Below are 16,761 nucleotides of genomic sequence, written 5' to 3' on the forward strand. Positions count from 1 at the left end.
CATAGATCTCACTGGTGATGGTTCTTCATTTTGAGCATTGCATGGAGATAGGAATCATTTCCTCTGATGGTAAAATGTAGCTATTCCTGGAGTGAAGCACAGCAAGGACACTGTGCAACAATTTAGGAAGGAGAAGCCTTTACCCAGTAAGATCTTGCTGACCACGAGGGAAATGAAATCTAGTTCCCTGAGCTAAAAAAAAGCATTGATTTCTGTGGAAAATTAAAAACTTAACTTTTCCTTTTTGTTTTGGTTGCTGCAAATCACAGATGCACATGGAATAGAGACACGTCATACAGAGATTGGAAGGGACACCTGAAGGTCAGCTCATCTCACCTCCTGCTCAGAGCAGGTCCAGGTAGGCCAGGTTGCTCAGTGCTTTGTTCCTGTCAAATTTTGAATGCCTCCGAGGACTGAGATCCCACATCCTGTCTGGGCCCTTGTCCCAGTGTCTGAATACCTCCATGGTGAACGTTTCTCCTAATATCTAACCAGAATTTCCCTTGCTGCAATTTGCATCCATTGCCTTTTGTCCTTTAACTGTTGCTCCTCCAAGATGAGTCTGGGTCCATTTTTCCTGTGCTTTCCACCAGGTAGCTGTAGACAGCAATCAGATCCCCCCTTTGCCTTCTCTTCTCCAGGCTGAGTAAGCCCAGATCTCTCTGTCTCTTCTTGTACGCCATGTGCTCCAGACCCCTGGCAGCTTGGTGGCTCTACACCACCAAGGGTGGGTTCACTCTGATCTTTCCTCTACCAGCAAGGCCAGAACTGGACGTGGCACTCGCGATGTGGTCTCACAAGTGCTGAAGAGAGTTGTTGTGGTTTAACCCCAGCGGGCAACTAAGCACCACGCAGCTGCTCGCTCATCCTCCCCTCCCGGTGGGATGGGGGAGAGAATTGGAAGGGTAATAGGAAGAAAACTTGTGGGTTGAGATAAGAACAGTTTAATAATGGAAATATAATAATAATGATGTGATGATGATGATGATAATATGGTGAAAAGGAAAACAACAAGAAGAGGAACAAAACCCAGGGGGAAAAAACAAGTGATGCAACCGCTCACCACCCACTAACCAATGCACAGCCCGTCCCCGAGCAGCGATTGCTGCCCCCCAGCCAACTCCCCCAGTTTACATACTGAGCATGACGTCATATGGTATGGAACAGCCCTTTGGCCAGTTTGGGTCAGCTGTCCTGGCTGTGCCCCCTCCCAGCTTCTTGTGCACCTGGCAGAGCATGGGAAGCTGAAAAAGTCCTTGACTAGTGTAAGCATGACTTAGCAACAACTAAAACATCAGTGTGTTATCAACATTATTCTCATACTAAATCCAAAACACAGCACTATGTCAGCTACTAGGAAGAAAATTAGCTCTACCCCAGCTGAAATCAGGGCAAGAGTGAAGGATCACTTCACTCAGCCTGCTGGCTAACATGCTTGCCATGTAGCCCTGTACGCAGCTGGTCTTTGCTGCAAGGACACCTTGTTGACTCAGGCTCAGCTGAGGACCTCAGGGCAGTCTCTGCAGAATTCCTTTCTATGCATTTGGCACCCAGCCTGTGCTGCTGCACAGAGCTGTTCCCTCCCCATGCAGGACTTTGCATTTGCCTCTGTTGAACTTAATTTGCAACTGCACACTTATGCAATAGGTGGCACTAATGGATGATGTAGCTTGCATTGTCACTGAGAGAGCGTCACTGCCCAAAAGAAAGCTAGCAGAGGAGACACCTGTGTTGCTACACTTGGAGCAGCAGCCAGGCAAGAAGGAGCAGACATGTGGCAGGAGATCCTTCCAAATGCCTGGTGAGATCGGGGAGGAGGGACCCCGAACGGGGCTCCCCGGGGCTGGGGCAGGAGAAAGCCCCTGCGGGGTCACGAGGCCATAGGAGGGTGGGAGCATGTGGCTGAGTTCTCCTGAATGTGAGTGGGGAGGAGGTTTTATTAGACTGAGCCTTGTTTTGTGTTGCTTAAAGAGCTGCTTCTGAGACATGCTTGCTTTGTTAGCAGTGCCGAGTTTGTGCTAACACCATGATAACTGGTTCCATGCCTCTGACTCGCTAAACTCCGGGGTGTAAGTGCAGGGGGATATTATTACCTGTTGCATAAGCTTCTCAGCCTCCAGGGAGGTGGAGGCTGACACTGTTTGCTCTTAGGAGCCCTGTTCTTCCTTGTCTAGGAGTGGTTTAAGGAGATACCTCCTTAAAAAATCACACATAGGCTGTCTCAGAGATCATTACCAAATTGCCTCGGGGACTGTTGGGGTCTCCATCACAGGCAGCAGTGGGAAATGATACTAGGTAAAAAGAAACAGCCAGCGGACTTGGTTTTTCACGGAATTTCATGTCCCTCTTTTTTTTTTTTTTTGTCTCAAGATATAATTATGACACCAACGGCTCCCTAATCTAGCTGCCTTCCACAATGCAGAGTAACAAGACTTTCTCTTGTTGCTTCTAATTTTGCTAGATTTTAGACTGTGCTTTTCTTGCAAGAGAATCTACCAGGCTGAAAGAGAACCAAGGAGGATGTTTTCTTTTTCTTGCAGGCAGATGAGACCTAAAAGCTTGGTATCCAGTCAGGAGTAGTTAGAAGTAGCAAAGGTATAGCAACTCATTGAAATCTGAACAGGGAAAGGTCCCACAAGCCTCTCCTCGTGCCAGCCCTGCAGCACAATGAGTACCACGTGGCTGGCAGCAGAATAACCCTTGAGCTTGAAAGTCCCCTGCCAAGGCTGTGCACCTGTAGCTACACAGCAGTCAAAATAAACTATTTTCTTGGCTGAAGTAACACAGCCGCTCGTAGGATGAGCCACCATAAGGACAGCTATCCAGTTGTTTAGTGCCTTTTATCTAAATGGTGCTGAAGGAGGGAATATTACGGCAACAAACTATCTAGCTAAAACACAGCCCAGAAACACTCTCTCTTTGTGCAGAGGCAGTGCTCTGAGCCCCTCTCTTTCTGTCCCATCCAAAAAGTAGGAAAAATAATGGCAGATGTTGCCAGGTGGCTAAACAGCTTGTGATCCCATGGCTGGACAGTAAATGGTGCTGGCAGGTGATCTTCTTCGCACCATCCCCAAGGGTTTGTACTGTTCAGACAACACTATCAGACTATAAGGATATTCTTTTATTTTTTTCCCTTTTGTAGGGAGAGCGTCTTGTCCCGGATCAGGTGAGTAAAATAGTTGCTCTGTGCTGAGGCCTCCACTTTTTGTTAGCACCCTGGTTGGGGCACAGCATAGTCCCTTCCCTACCCTGTATGACAACAACAACAAAATCTCCATTCACAGTCCCCCTGCAGTCCCCTGCCATAGCCCCAGGCACCTCTGCTAATCCCCAAGGGAAGCTGGAGAGCTTGAGGCTCAGGTCAGAGGGACGAGAAGGTACGCTACATTTAGGACTGGTTGATCAAGCATTTGAACAGTTTTAAAACATGCTGAAAGTTTTGAACTCTCGTAACTTGGCTCCCACACCTCAAGAAAGTCTGAAACCTTGCTATCTAGAACAGAAACAGGGGCACCAGACAGACAAACTGAGACCCTTACCCATGGAAAGCTATGGTGGAGGGCCAGCATTGCCCTAAAAGATGATTGAATCTATGTATAAAGCACTGCCAAGGGGCGCATCCAGCACATCCAGCTCTCTCCAGCAACCCAAGACCCCTGTCTCTGCTCCTGCTCCTCAGCCCATTCTGTCTGTGCAGTTTTTATTCCTGGAGGAGGCCAGCTGATACTATCCCATTCACTCCAGTACCTGCCTTAAAATAGACTGGCCCATATCCTATTGACCCTTGTCCCCCAGGGCACCCTGCTTCACAAGGAGAGGGACAAGGAAGACTTGTGATCAGCAAGTCCTGATCAGCAAGGACTTGAGGTCCCTAAGAAGCACTGGTAGATGTAACCCTGCCCCAAATCTTGCCTGTGATCTTCAGAAATAACAGAAATCCCCAGACCCTGCTGACTCCATGGGATTTGTAGGCATTTGTTACTGCTGAGGCCCAACTGATGTGAATACAAGCCTCAGCATAGTCCCTTTACCCTTGGCACTTCTGTTGTTGAACATAATTTTATGCCTCCCCAGGTCTTTTGAATATTCTCAGAAGAATGCAGTCCTGGTCCCTGCGGCTGCCCTGGGGGTTGGAGGGATGCTGGTTTACTGGCTGAGGTCTAGACACAAGATCAAGACTATTGAAATGGGCGATGGATGGTGGGGCTCAGGTGAAAGACCCCTAACAGGGAAAGAAGATGAAAGCATCCGTCCCTTCAAGATTGAAACATCTGATGAAGAAATTGAGGTACCAGTAGCTGGGACATAGGGAGGGGCAGAAAGCTGTGAGGTGGACCCAGTCCATCACCCATTTTACTGCTTTGAGGTGATGTCTTGGGGTGGCAGCAGTGCACTTACATATGCCAGTGCAGCTACCCAGCACCATTAGATGATAGTCTTGCTCACCGCCCTTTATGAACAGGATCTGAGCTCAGATTCATTGCAATGCCCCATAGAGACTTTCTGAGAGCGCAGACCCTCCACGCAACCTGGAGCTGCTCCTGTGGAAAGGACATGCTTTAAGCGGCAGACTGACAGTGGGTCTGTGGATGGTGGAGCAGGGTGGGAGGGCATCGGGACAGCAGTTGCACCAGTGGGGCAGGACTGAGGGGCTTCCGCAGAGGGAAGGGCTGGAAGGGTGAAGAGGGATGGGGTCTTGACTGAGCTGCAGCACCTCTGTCCCTACATGCCTGTCCCTAATTATCTGGCCAACTAGCAGTCAGCAGCTCAGGCTGATCTTCTTATTCTTCTCCCCGCCGGCAGTGCCAGCAAGCTCCTAGTGCCAAAAAACCTAAAGCAAGTTAGCAGCAAGGCAAGAGTAGGACCCAGTACTCCTGGCTGCCCTAGGGGAACTGGTAACCTGTAGAAAAATATATTCCCCATATAAACTATTTGGGAGGTCATGCAGAGTATGCCACTGCTTCAGGAGGGCTCACGGTGTCCCAGATAGTGATAGAAAAGCCGGCAGAGCCAGGAGAGCCCGACCACGCCTGCCCTGGCGCAGGGCACGCGTGGGCAGCTGGCCAGCCTCGCAAGCAGGGCTCCCCTCCGCAGGAGCTGCATCGCCGCCTGGAGCAGGCCCGCTACGCGCCGCCGCTGGAAGGGGCCGCCTTCCACTACGGCTTCAACTCCAGCTACCTGCGGAAGGTGGTGGCCTACTGGAGGAATCAGTTTGACTGGCGCAAGCAAGTGGAAGTCCTGAACAAATACCCCCATTTCCAAACCACCATTGAAGGTGAGGGGGTCTCTTGTGGCTTGAGCAGGTCTTGCTCTGAAATGCATGGAGTCGGGGGGGGGGGGGGGGGGGGAGGGCAGCGTTAAGAGGTTGCAGTACAATATTTAAGACAACAGTATGCATAACAGCTTAGTGATATGAGTGAAATCTCACTAGTGGAGGCTATATTATTAATAACCTTCTATAGATTAAGGCCATTACACAGTGGCAGTAAGATTAGGTCTGCTTCAAGATGGGCTTCATCTGGCTCTGAACCTGTGATAACTAATGATGAGGTTTTCTTCTGCTATTGCCTTGAAGGCACTTTGAAGATTGCAAAATTTACCCAGACTCTGAGGCTAGAATTTCCCCCACCACCCACCCCCCAGTTTAGCCAGGTGAGGTTAGCCAGACTTTAGGTAAGTGATCTTGCAGGTTAAACGTCTGTCTTGCACTTACTTGTTCATGTTTCTCTTTTTATCACCCACATATTTTGTAAATCTTTCATGTTTCTGCATGTGTCTTACCTGCATTAGGCCATTCATTTAAGTGCAGCTCTACTTATATATTGTGAGACCAGTTTCTCAGGAGATGGATGCTCAGTCTCCTGTGACCCCAATATCTGGGGCTAGGATCAATACCGCTGCCTGTATGTAAAAGATGAAACATAGGTACAATACCGGGCATCCCCTTTCAGCTAAGCATCTTCTTGCAATGGGTTGATTGTGTAACTTCTGCTACAAATGCTAATTACAGTTTTGCCACCCTCCTTCTTCAGAGTCCAGAGCAGAAACTGTGATGGAACTACAGCTTTAATTTATCTGTCTTGGATGTGTGGCAGGGATCGATATCCATTTCATCCATGTGAAGCCCTCCTACGTCCCTCACAGTCGAGCTGTTCAACCTTTGCTGATGGTCCATGGCTGGCCCGGCTCCTTCTACGAGTTCTACAAGATCATCCCTCTGCTCACGGAGCCTGGCAGACACAGCCTGAATGAGGGTGACGTGGTGTTTGAGGTCATCTGCCCATCCATTCCAGGCTATGGCTTCTCGGAGGCACCGCACCAGAAAGGTAAGCGATGAAAAGGCTCTGTTGGAATCGCAAGGTTTTTGGAGTAACACCTCAGCCATCCCTGGGCCCCCTAGGCACTGCAGTTTCTGAATGCAGATGCTTTGTTCTGCACTAACACCTGCATGGCTGAGGCTCTGGGGCTGGCTATGGAGATTTGGAAGGCAATAGTAGCTGTAAACCAGGCCTGCTTTCCACTTTCTCCACTCTCCACTGAATTTCTATCACCTTGTGTTCACTTTATTGCCAAGGAGTGAGGCAGAGCCGCATAGCACGCTGTGCCTTCACACAGCAGCATACTCGCATGCCTCTGTCAGGCCATGATCTTTGGCCAGGGCCAAAGGACAAACAGGTCTCCTGCATTTCTCTTTACCTACAGGCTTTGACACCATAGCAACTGCTCGGATATTTCATAAGCTGATGAACAGATTGGGCTTCAAGGAATACTACCTACAGGGAGGAGACTGGGGATCTCGTATTACCACAAACATGGCCCAGATGCTGCCACAGTGAGTAGCAAAGGGAATCAGTGCAGAAAAGCTGCCTCCAGTTCTTATCCTGCCTTCTGGCTCCATGGTCCTTGTCCTGCCTTCCGTTTGCCCTGCCCCTCATCCCCTTCTGCTTTGTCTCCTCCAGGGACATCCCCACCCGTGTGCATTCAGTTGTATTCATATGCTTTGCACTGACACTGGCACAGTTCTTATGCTTTCTAAATTTCAGTGCTGTTTGGCTTCTCTTTCACTAGCTGTAGAAGTGAACTCTGCTGCATTTTGATTTGAGACCTCAAGGAGACAGATCATCATTCTAAACAAGGAAGGAGATAAATTTAAAATCAGCAGGGGGAAAAGGAAGGAAGGAGCTCAGCCTTTCAGCAGCTGAACAGTACCACTAAGTATAGGACTTTCCTATCTAAAATGCAGAGTTGAGGCTGATCAGAAAAGAAACACAACACCTTCCTCAGAAGATGGCATCACAGCTCATTGTTTAGCATTTAATGAAAAGCAGGCACCATAGCCACACTTAGGTCAGAGAACAGATAAAGTGGGAAAGCTCTTAAAGCAGTTAGATTGCAGGCTGAGCAGCTCACTGTTCCTGATTGCCGTTGTGCTTCACAGCACCCAGAGCACTTTGGCCACATGTACTCAAGCTTTTCAGAAAATACCCAACACAGCCTGTTTCCTACAACACAGAACAACACAAGATCAACAGCCAGAGTTACCAGCATGGATATGCCACATCCAGAAACTGAGTGCCTAAAGTTAACATCATACCAGTGGCACAGCTGGATGGAGATGGCACCAGCTGTACTATTTCTAACTCCCATAAATTTTTTTTTTAATCACGATGAACCTGAAGGGCTTTATGTATTTGGCTCAGTGAAATGCTTGCATCACAGCTCCAGTCAGACTTATTTTCTAGAAAATTTGGAGACAGAAAATAATTTCATTTAACCTTCTATTCATTAACTTAATTTTAGATCTGTGAAAGGGCTTCATCTGAATTTCATCTTCGCCGGCAGACAAGGTTTGAGAAGGATGATTTCTGTGATGCTTGGGGCTTATGTACCATGGCTCGTAGGCCTCACTAGGGAAGATGTTCAACGTATGTACCCTTTCTTCCAGAAGAATGTATATGAACTTCTGCGAGAGTCTGGATACTTACACATCCAAGCCACCAAACCAGACACTGCAGGTAATGAACCTTCTCTATATTGCTATGAACATTGTATACTAACTGCTTATGGTATATAAAAACTTATAGTTGAACAAAGGACAACTGTGTTTGAGAAGCAGTGAGTTCTGGTGACTGAATGCAAGACATGGGGACAAGAACTGTGTAAAAGGAAGTTAAAAGGAATAGCTTAGAAAAAGATGGAGACTACAAATATCACTTTTCAAAGTCTTTTAAATGGCATGCCACTTCTCTTGGGGAAAGAACCCATTTGCAATAAGCCTCTTAAAGTCAAGCACAGGGTCCTGACAGTGAAGCTTCTAGAAACGAATGTGGGTGAAAACAAGAAAAATGTCATAAGCAAGTGCAAGGTGAAACTTGCAGAAAGGTAGACACAGCCCTAACACCTGAAAAGCCAGAAGCCTGACATAGTTAGTGGGGCCAGTAGATAAGGAGTCTGAAGATAGATATAGCCATCTCAGAAAAGTTAAATGAATTATTGACATCAGTCCCCACTTGCAAGGATTATGGGGTATTCCTTTATTGAAATAATCCCTCATCAGGAAAGACAGCAGAGCTGTGTCAGACTGGTGTCAGATGTAGAGACCATAGAATGAATAGCACCCCATCCTGGCATTCACTGAAAAAGAAGAAACTCAAACTGAAACATCAACTAATGCCTAGTCTGTTGCTCGAACTGATTGCAATACCAAAGAAATAAAAGGAGACAAACAAGATACCAGGTTGGGGGGAGGGGGGTGGTTGTTTTTTTAAGAGTCAAACAGTGACGGAAGCCCCCAGAAAAGTGAAGACCAGTATGTCTAGTCTCTGATCAGAAAACTAGCAGAACTATTTTAGAGAGGAGAATTGGTTTACAGGTGATAGTATCACAGGGAAATCATGCTTCAAAAATCAGAGCTCTGGCAGAATCAAAGAGCTGTGGATCCAGTAACGGAACATATTTCATTTCCAAAAAAGTTTTGTTGCGGTTCCTCCCCCAGTGTTCTTGAAGAAATTAAACTGCCTTAAGAAAAGGATTAAGTTCATGGATTAATAATTAGTTAACATGAGAATCCAAGCATAGGAATAAGTAAGCAAGTTCCAGGGGAGGGAGAGTATCACAAAAATCTGTGCTGGCATCTGTACATTTCAACACAATCCTAATTTCTCTACAGACAAAAAGTTAATGGTTAAGTGAAAATTTGACAGCTATCCAATGTTTGGTTTAATCTAAAGATAACTGCAGAGAGTTGCAAAAACATTTAAGTGACTGGTTGATTAAACTGGCCAATAAAAACTTATGTCAACAAAGTCCAGTGCAATTTAAGTAGAGGAAGAAAATAACAACGGGCTCTAGTTTGACTGCTGCCATATGGAAGAATCCATAAGTCATGGATAGTGCTTTGAAACATTGGCCATCTCAGAGTTTAAGAGAATCTTACAAACTCTTAAAGAAAGCAAAAAGAGACTAAGACAAAACACTAAGTCTGTTATATTCAGAATCTGTTGTACCCCTGTTCGCCCTGTTTCATAAATATATTTTAGAATCAGAATAATACAGGAAGGGGAGAAAAGGAAGACTGAAGTGACCAAGCAGCTTCCATGCAAGTACTGTACACAGTCTAGGACTCTTCAACCTGGAAAAAGAAGAGCAGGTATTTTTAGCACACTAAAATTGTGAAATGTAGAAAATGAAGGGTGGAGGGGAAATGTATTCCCTACTCAGTCTCAAGAAATATCTACATTATCAGTTTAGTTCTCAGTAGGTAGGTTTAAACCAAAGTTAAAGTATTTTCACTCATCACAAGTTGTGGTACTTAAGAAGTGGTACAGGTTGAATGACTAATAAGCTGCAAACAAGACTGGTATTTGAGCATTTAATCCATGGATGTTGAATACAGTGGTTCAGAGGCAGCTTTCAGCCCCAAAAATGTTCATCTCCAGACTAATCACGTGCTAGCTGACACATTTTAGCCTACCCTACCATTACTGGTCAAAGCACTTACATGACTTCGATCTGTAGCAAATCACTCTAGGCCTGCCAGTGCAGGAAAACTGTTGTGCCAATGGACAAACTTACTTTGCATCAGCTATGTCCACTATTAAATTGAGACCATGTTGTGCATCATCTTCTACAAAGTCACTCAGTGCTAAAGTCATACTAAAATACAATTGAGAGTAGGCAATACTGAGTATACGGTAAAAAAACAGCCTGGGGTATGGTACAGGAATTTTCCCAAGGCAAGCCTCTATCACTACTGAAGTAATCCCTATCCCTGTTTTACAGGTAAGGACACAGATATAATCTGCTGTGTACCTGCTGTGTTTATAATGTTTGTTAGTGTTCCCCAAAGGCAGGAACAGATAACAGATACACAACAATCCACTGTTTAAATTAGATAAAAAGTGATGAACAGCACACAGGGTCCTTGGTTATCCATCCTAAGCAGGACAGTGCTCCAAAATAGTTTATCTGAAATTTCTTTTCAGAGTGTAACCCCTTACATCTGAATTTGCTCCTTCTGTCACACATTACCAAGAAGCCAACAGGACTTTCTTAGCTCCTAGCTTCTTTTGTGTAGGAATTACCAGAGTTTGTAGCGCTGTCAGTTGCAGCTGGAATTCCATTGGGGTGAATTTGTCAAGAATAAATTACTACCAGGGCTAGTAAAATACATATTCTCTACTGAGTTCTCATAGAAAGCTCTGAAGAATTCATGAAAGTCCAGATTAACTTCCACTGAAGTATTGCAATGCCAGGCAACTGCAATTGCTCTTCTTCTGAATTAGGTTGTGGACTGAATGACTCCCCTGTGGGGCTTGCTGCATATATTTTGGAGAAATTCTCTACCTGGACAGACAAATCATTTCTGCATAAAGATGATGGAGGCTTAGAAAGGTAAGAAAACAGATGCTCTTCCATGAGAAGACTCATTAAAAGAATGAGTGATGATAACTAATGAGGAGATAGGTAAAAGACTGGCCAGTCAAAGCTGAATTTTAAGGATGAAAGATTACACATGACAAGTGGTAGTTTAAACTTACAGCAGACTGTCTGCAAACTACTGCTTCAGCACCAGGCAGTTTTGCTCTGGGCACATGGGTGCAAATTAATTTGCTGCTTGAAAACAAGTGGAGAACAATAGGAACAACTGTTCTTCAGGGCATGAGCCCAATATAGCATATTGAGAAACAGCTTCCAATGAAATTTCTTGTTTCTCTCTCAACAGCAAATACTCTCTTGATGAGCTTTTGACCAATGTGATGATTTATTGGGTGACATCCTCCATCGTGTCCTCAATGCGATTCTACAAGGAGAACATCTCCAAGGACCCTGGTCTAATTGCTGATGCCAGGTAATGAAATGGCAGGTGCAAGACAGATTTGCAAATGAGATTGAACCATATTTGCCTGTATAAACATTTAGATCACTTACAACAGAAAATTTGACTAGTTAAAAAAAAAATCCAAGTTCTTATTTTCTTTTGATAAGTATACTTGAAGGTCACTTTTCTTTTGAACCTGTAATTCACCAAAGGTAGCTTGTGGCCAAGACGATGCAGAAGACTTATCAAAGTCTATTCAGTCTTGTTTGTGTTCAAAATACAGGTCTATATACTTATTCACCAAACAAATGTAATCTGTGGCTCAATTCAGTAAAAACAAAACAGAAAATCATGAGCATCTCTAAGAGAGATGTTTAAACCTAATTAGGAAAAATATGGCTTACTGGTGGATAAACTAAGAACTACAACTGTTAAGCACAAACTTGGAGGCAATTTGGAGAGCAGTACTTGAAACCAAGCGCCTTCTAACAGCCACTGGCTTTAAGATGACTATAGGAGAGGCTGACCAGGAAAATGCTGCTGAGCAGAATTCTCCAAGTGATTGATCATACAAACAAATAGGAAAGTCTTTTTCTTTGTAGACTGAACCAGTTTACCTTTCCTCTCGAGAGAGTCACTTGTTATGCTGGTACCATAAATCCTAAAGTAAACATGAGCTAGCTCATTTCTGACTTTCACAAAGAGAGGTGCGGCATCTTGCCACATATCACAAAACTACAAAACAAGGTCAGCTTAAAAATCTGAAACATTTCAAGATTGAACTGTGTGCAAAGTTGGCTCCACTTTACACATCTTTGGGTATAACATTCTTAAACTCAAGGAGATCCAAATACAAGTGAAGCTGTTCAGCACAGTACAGGCCACAAAATGGGTTGCTGTGGTGAAACTTCCCCAGCTGACTGTGGCAGTTACCAGAGTCAGAAGGGGTTTTATAGATTTTCCCCAGGATTTCTTTCAAAAATGCTGTTAACTAATATCTTCTAGGGTTGGAGTATACGTTCCCACAGGGATTGCAGCTTTTCCTCAGGAACTAGTACATACACCACATGCCTGGGCAAAGAAGATCTTCAAGAACATCGTCACTTACTCTTACATGCCACATGGAGGGCATTTTGCTGCCTTTGAGGAACCAAAGCTTCTGGCACAAGACATCATGCACTTTGTCAGAAAGGTGGAACAGCTATGAACCTGCAGTTTAGATACATACATAGAATGGAAGCAAGTTGTTTGCCACCAGCAGAACCTTTACTTTGAGGGATTAAATAAATCCAATGTAATCACATACAGAAGCCAGCATTTTATCTTTATAATGATTATAATACTAAACTTGTTAATCAAGCTCTTAAGGGCGGGGCAGGGGGGGAGCATCTTGTCTTCTTTCATTCCCGGCACCATATCATTGCTGCAGTCATAATTCAAGTATAACAGAATATGTAAACAGTTTAATGCAGTAACATTGCACTCATTTGGGGAAGAGAGTAGAAAGGAACTGGCCCCTTGCTCCTCAGAACTAAGGCTTCTGTTCAAAAGCTTCTTTAAACACTTGAGAGCTAGCATTCTTAAATACGCATTACAAGCAGTTTTGGTGGAAGTGTAAAGGGTTTTGCTCTCCTGAGCACAAACACTCCTATGTTCAAGTTATATTTCATTCAAGAAACCTGCAATTACATATTCAAGTGGGCAGCTGCACGTAAGGCAGCTTTCTTCATTCTAGCAGTTTTTCCCTTGGAGCTGGCTTTAGCAGTTACTACACATTGTAAACAGTTGTTAATAGATAAGGCAGTTTTCTTCATTCTAGCAGTTTTTCCCTTGGAGCTGGCTTTAGCAGTTACTACACATTGTAAACAGTTGTTAATGGATAAGGCAGAGACAGCACTCCTACTGTTCTCCAAGCTCGAAAATATCAACTTAATCTCCTCCTAGTTCTACAATCTCATTTCATTCCAAAAGGCCAAAGTTAAAATATGCACCAAGTATAGAGGGTTACTTCAACCTTTACCCTCCTTTCAAAGGATTTTTACCACCCCATCATGCAATTTTTGCTAGCAAGAAACTGCAAGCAACCTCACTACCAGTAGGCTCAAGTTTCTCTTCAAATGGGATAGAGCTATTAAGCTCATTACATTACAGATACATACCCAGCTGACTGAAGAGAAGTCCAGCAGATATCTAGTTCTGACACACTGTGCTCTAAGGGTTTCTCTTCCTCCCTGTCCCATTCTGCACTAGACACCAGAACAGAAGAAAGGGCTCAAGTTCTGCTTCCAAGTAATACATTCTAACTAGAACAGGAATTTGACAGGTAAAGATAGTGCTGAACTTGATCACACTCCCCTCACCTCTTCTTCACATTTCAGAAACATTTAGAGTCTAAGACTCTAAGACTTATAAGAGGTAAAAGTAAGCAAGAAACTAACTTTTTCATTGTTAAGTGAGAATAAGCTAGCATATTGGAGCAGGAGTCCTAACTTCCTCTGAAGAGGGTTAGAGCAGAAACTGCTTTTAATTTTAACTGTATATCTAACTGATTGTCAGGGCTGTTGGACTAAAGATTAGGAAAAAATCCTAAAAAATAGGAAGATGTGCTTCCCTGCCTCCACAGGACTGCTCACCCTCTTTTCATCACCAATACAAGAGTGCTAGGTACAAGACCTCCCAATTGCTGAGAAATCCCAATCTTTGGATTATTAAGTAACTGAAACTGAGTTATGGGGAAGTCTAATTTTATCAAATACATGAGCAAACACTTGAATACTCAAGCCTGATCAGACTGCAGGGAAAGGTCTCCTTTTACAGGAATAGGGTAGGTAAGAATGGTTATGGCCTATATAGTAAAGGCCAAGTATATCCCAATCAATCAGCTAATGTAGTAATTATTACCAGAGAAACAGCCGCATTAAAACTCGTGAGAGAGAACACTGTATCCAGTATTTGCCAGTTCAGTAAGTATGCGTCAGGAAAGTTTTACTCCCAACACACTAATTCACTTCCTGTGCCACAACTCGGGTCCCTAAAGAATCACTGTATCTGTGTGCAACTGTGCCTTAAAAGGTATTTGCTTTCAACAACAATTCAGGAGATGAAGACAGATGAACACAGCTAAGCTACAAGAAGGCAGCAGATGCCCTGGAGAAGAGATCCAGACAGACAAGAATATGCGGTTACATTTGATAAAGTTGTTATCACTTAAAGCAGCACCAAAGGTTATTCAATATTCCATTAAAGTTCTACAGAGCACAGGTCATTCATGAAAGCCTTTCAGCGTCACTGGTGCTTGAAACCAGACATAGTCCTCCCAAGTAGAAGTCACATGCTGAGAAGGCGAGGCACTTATGTTGATGTCTCCATCACAGGACAAGTTAACAGTTAATTTCCTCCCTCGGGTCGGCACTTTATAGTTGAGCTTGGGCCGGAACCAATCAACACCACAATCGCGGTGTCCTTGGAGCATAACAACAGTGCCCATGACAGGGAGAGCCTTAAGTTCACTGAAGACATCCGCAACAAAGAGTGAGTGAAAGAGCTTGCGAACACAGGATGCAGTTTTCAGGCTCTCCTCAGCACTGCCCTCAGAGATACCCTCCAAGTTGAGCTCATAGAGCTCCTTGGGGCTCATGACATTGCCTCCGAGTAGAATAAGAACCCGAGGAACAGGTGTCAAACTAAACATTACTTCTAAGTGCTGGAGCACTCCCTCCAGCTCCATCAGCACCTGCTGGCACTTCTTGCTTGCCAGGTCCACAGAGGGTGGTTTCTTAATCATGTCTCCATCCTGGAAAACAAAACAAAAAAGATTAGCACATTTAATTATTAGGACATATTAGTCATAATACATGCTTCAGAAAGCATGGCCCATGCCATCCTTCCAAGTCAAGGAAGGTTCAAAGGGGTTTATGCTCCTTTTAAAAGGTATAGATACCCACATACAGAATCAGGAGATCCAAGAGGAACACAAAAGGCCACTCTATAGCTAGTCAATTTGAATCTGAATCACACTACTGATGAATTCCCACAAGAATTAGAAGCCTGATCTCTTAAAGATCAGCTATCACTCCAAAACTACTTAACATTTTTTTTTCTTAGAGTTGTTTGAGTAACAAACAAAACAGTGACATGCTTTGAGCATAAAGTAGGGCAAGAGATAATTACTAACTTGTTGAGACTTTTAGCCACCTAACCTAAAGCTTTTTTTTTTTTTTAAATGAAGTTGTGGTAACATTTAAGGATACAGCTACAATAAGCGCTTTACTTCAGAAACGGTTGACACATTAAAATACGAGTTACAGAGCTAGAACAGTTAGCTACAGGCAACACCCAAAGGCCGCAGCCTGCGCGGCACGGCCACCCCCGGGCCCGGGGGTCTCTCCCGGCCGCCCCGGCCCCCCTCACCTGAGCCGCCCGCCGGCAGAAGTAGGCCAGCTGCTCGTAGGGCAGCGGGAGCTGGTGCCGCTGGTGCAGGACGTGCTTGAGGAGCTCGCAGGCGAAGCGGCAGCAGCTCTCCCGGCTCACGGCGCCCGGGAACACCACGGACACCGAGGGGCAGGCCACCACCGGCCCGCTCCGTCGGCGCCTCATCCTGCCACCACGGTCCAGGGTCGGCGGCGCCTCAGCTATGAGGAGCGGAGACGAGGGAGAAGTCGTCCGTGCAGGAGCCACGGTAACGTCAGAAGCCGCCATTTTCTGGCCAGCGGAAGGCGGCCGGCTGGGATTTGAATGGCCGCCGCCGCAGGGCATCATGGGAGTGGCGGAGCACCCGCCTCGCGCCACTTCCGGCGGTGCGGGCGCCATGCTTGGTGGGGAGGAGTGGGGTTTCCGGCCGGCGGCCCGGCCCGGCCCGGCAGGAGGAGGGTCCGTGGGCAGCCCAGCCCCGGGGAGCGGGGCTGGGCTGGACTGACCTGACTGACTGACTGACTCGGCTGAGCCCCTTCTCCTGCCCTGGGCTTGGCAGCTGCGTGGAGAGCAAGTGCAGGGGCCGTTGCCAGGGTGCTCGGTGGAACTAATGATCGCCGCGCTGAGGAGGCACGGCTGCGGCAGGCCCGGGTGCCCCAGCCCGGCCACGGGCGCCGTGAGCTGCGGCTGCCTCCTTTCAGGGCTGCCCAGGGGACTCCGGAAAACGGGTCAACTGGTTTTCTCCCTGCCCTGTGCTGGGGCCCACCCAGAGCACATCTGCAAGGTGCGGGGCAGCGAGGGGGGCAAAGCCCCGCCGGCCGCCCCCGGGCCGCTGAACTCCTTCCGCCTCCGCCCGGCAGCCCCGCTGGCTCCGGTCCCTTGCAGACGAACTCCCTTCGCCGCGGGGCGGGCTCTCCTCCTCCCGCAGCTGGGAGGCGGAGGCAGGGAGCGTGCGGTGAGTGGGAGGTGCCGTGTTTGGAAACAACGTGGCCGCAGCCCCATTGGGTGCTGCCTCCGAAACACAGCGAGGG

The 16,761-nt window shown here is 46.1% G+C and overlaps 2 protein-coding genes across 2 annotated transcripts; one reads left to right on the forward strand and one right to left on the reverse strand.

The window, feature by feature from the left end:
- Window positions 1–1,772: 1,772 nt before the first annotated feature.
- On the forward strand, window positions 1,773–12,527 carry LOC104024981 (epoxide hydrolase 1). The gene is made up of 10 exons (XM_075708096.1): window positions 1,773–1,801; window positions 3,143–3,166; window positions 4,075–4,288; window positions 5,095–5,275; window positions 6,096–6,326; window positions 6,703–6,832; window positions 7,801–8,015; window positions 10,785–10,893; window positions 11,225–11,350; window positions 12,326–12,527. The coding sequence occupies exons 1-10, from the start codon at window positions 1,773–1,775 to the stop codon at window positions 12,525–12,527; spliced, it is 1,461 nt and encodes a 486-aa protein (XP_075564211.1).
- Window positions 12,528–14,582: 2,055 nt separating this feature from the next.
- On the reverse strand, window positions 14,583–16,078 carry MAD2L1BP (MAD2L1 binding protein). Its single transcript, XM_075708291.1, has 2 exons — window positions 15,731–16,078; window positions 14,583–15,113 (listed from the first exon to the last, which is right to left on the reverse strand). Exons 1-2 carry the CDS (start codon window positions 16,076–16,078, stop codon window positions 14,583–14,585), a joined length of 879 nt encoding a protein of 292 aa, XP_075564406.1.
- Window positions 16,079–16,761: the final 683 nt, after the last annotated feature.

This window comes from Pelecanus crispus, chromosome 3 (genome assembly GCF_030463565.1).
Source record: "Pelecanus crispus isolate bPelCri1 chromosome 3, bPelCri1.pri, whole genome shotgun sequence".
Taxonomy (NCBI): Eukaryota; Metazoa; Chordata; class Aves; order Pelecaniformes; family Pelecanidae; genus Pelecanus; species Pelecanus crispus.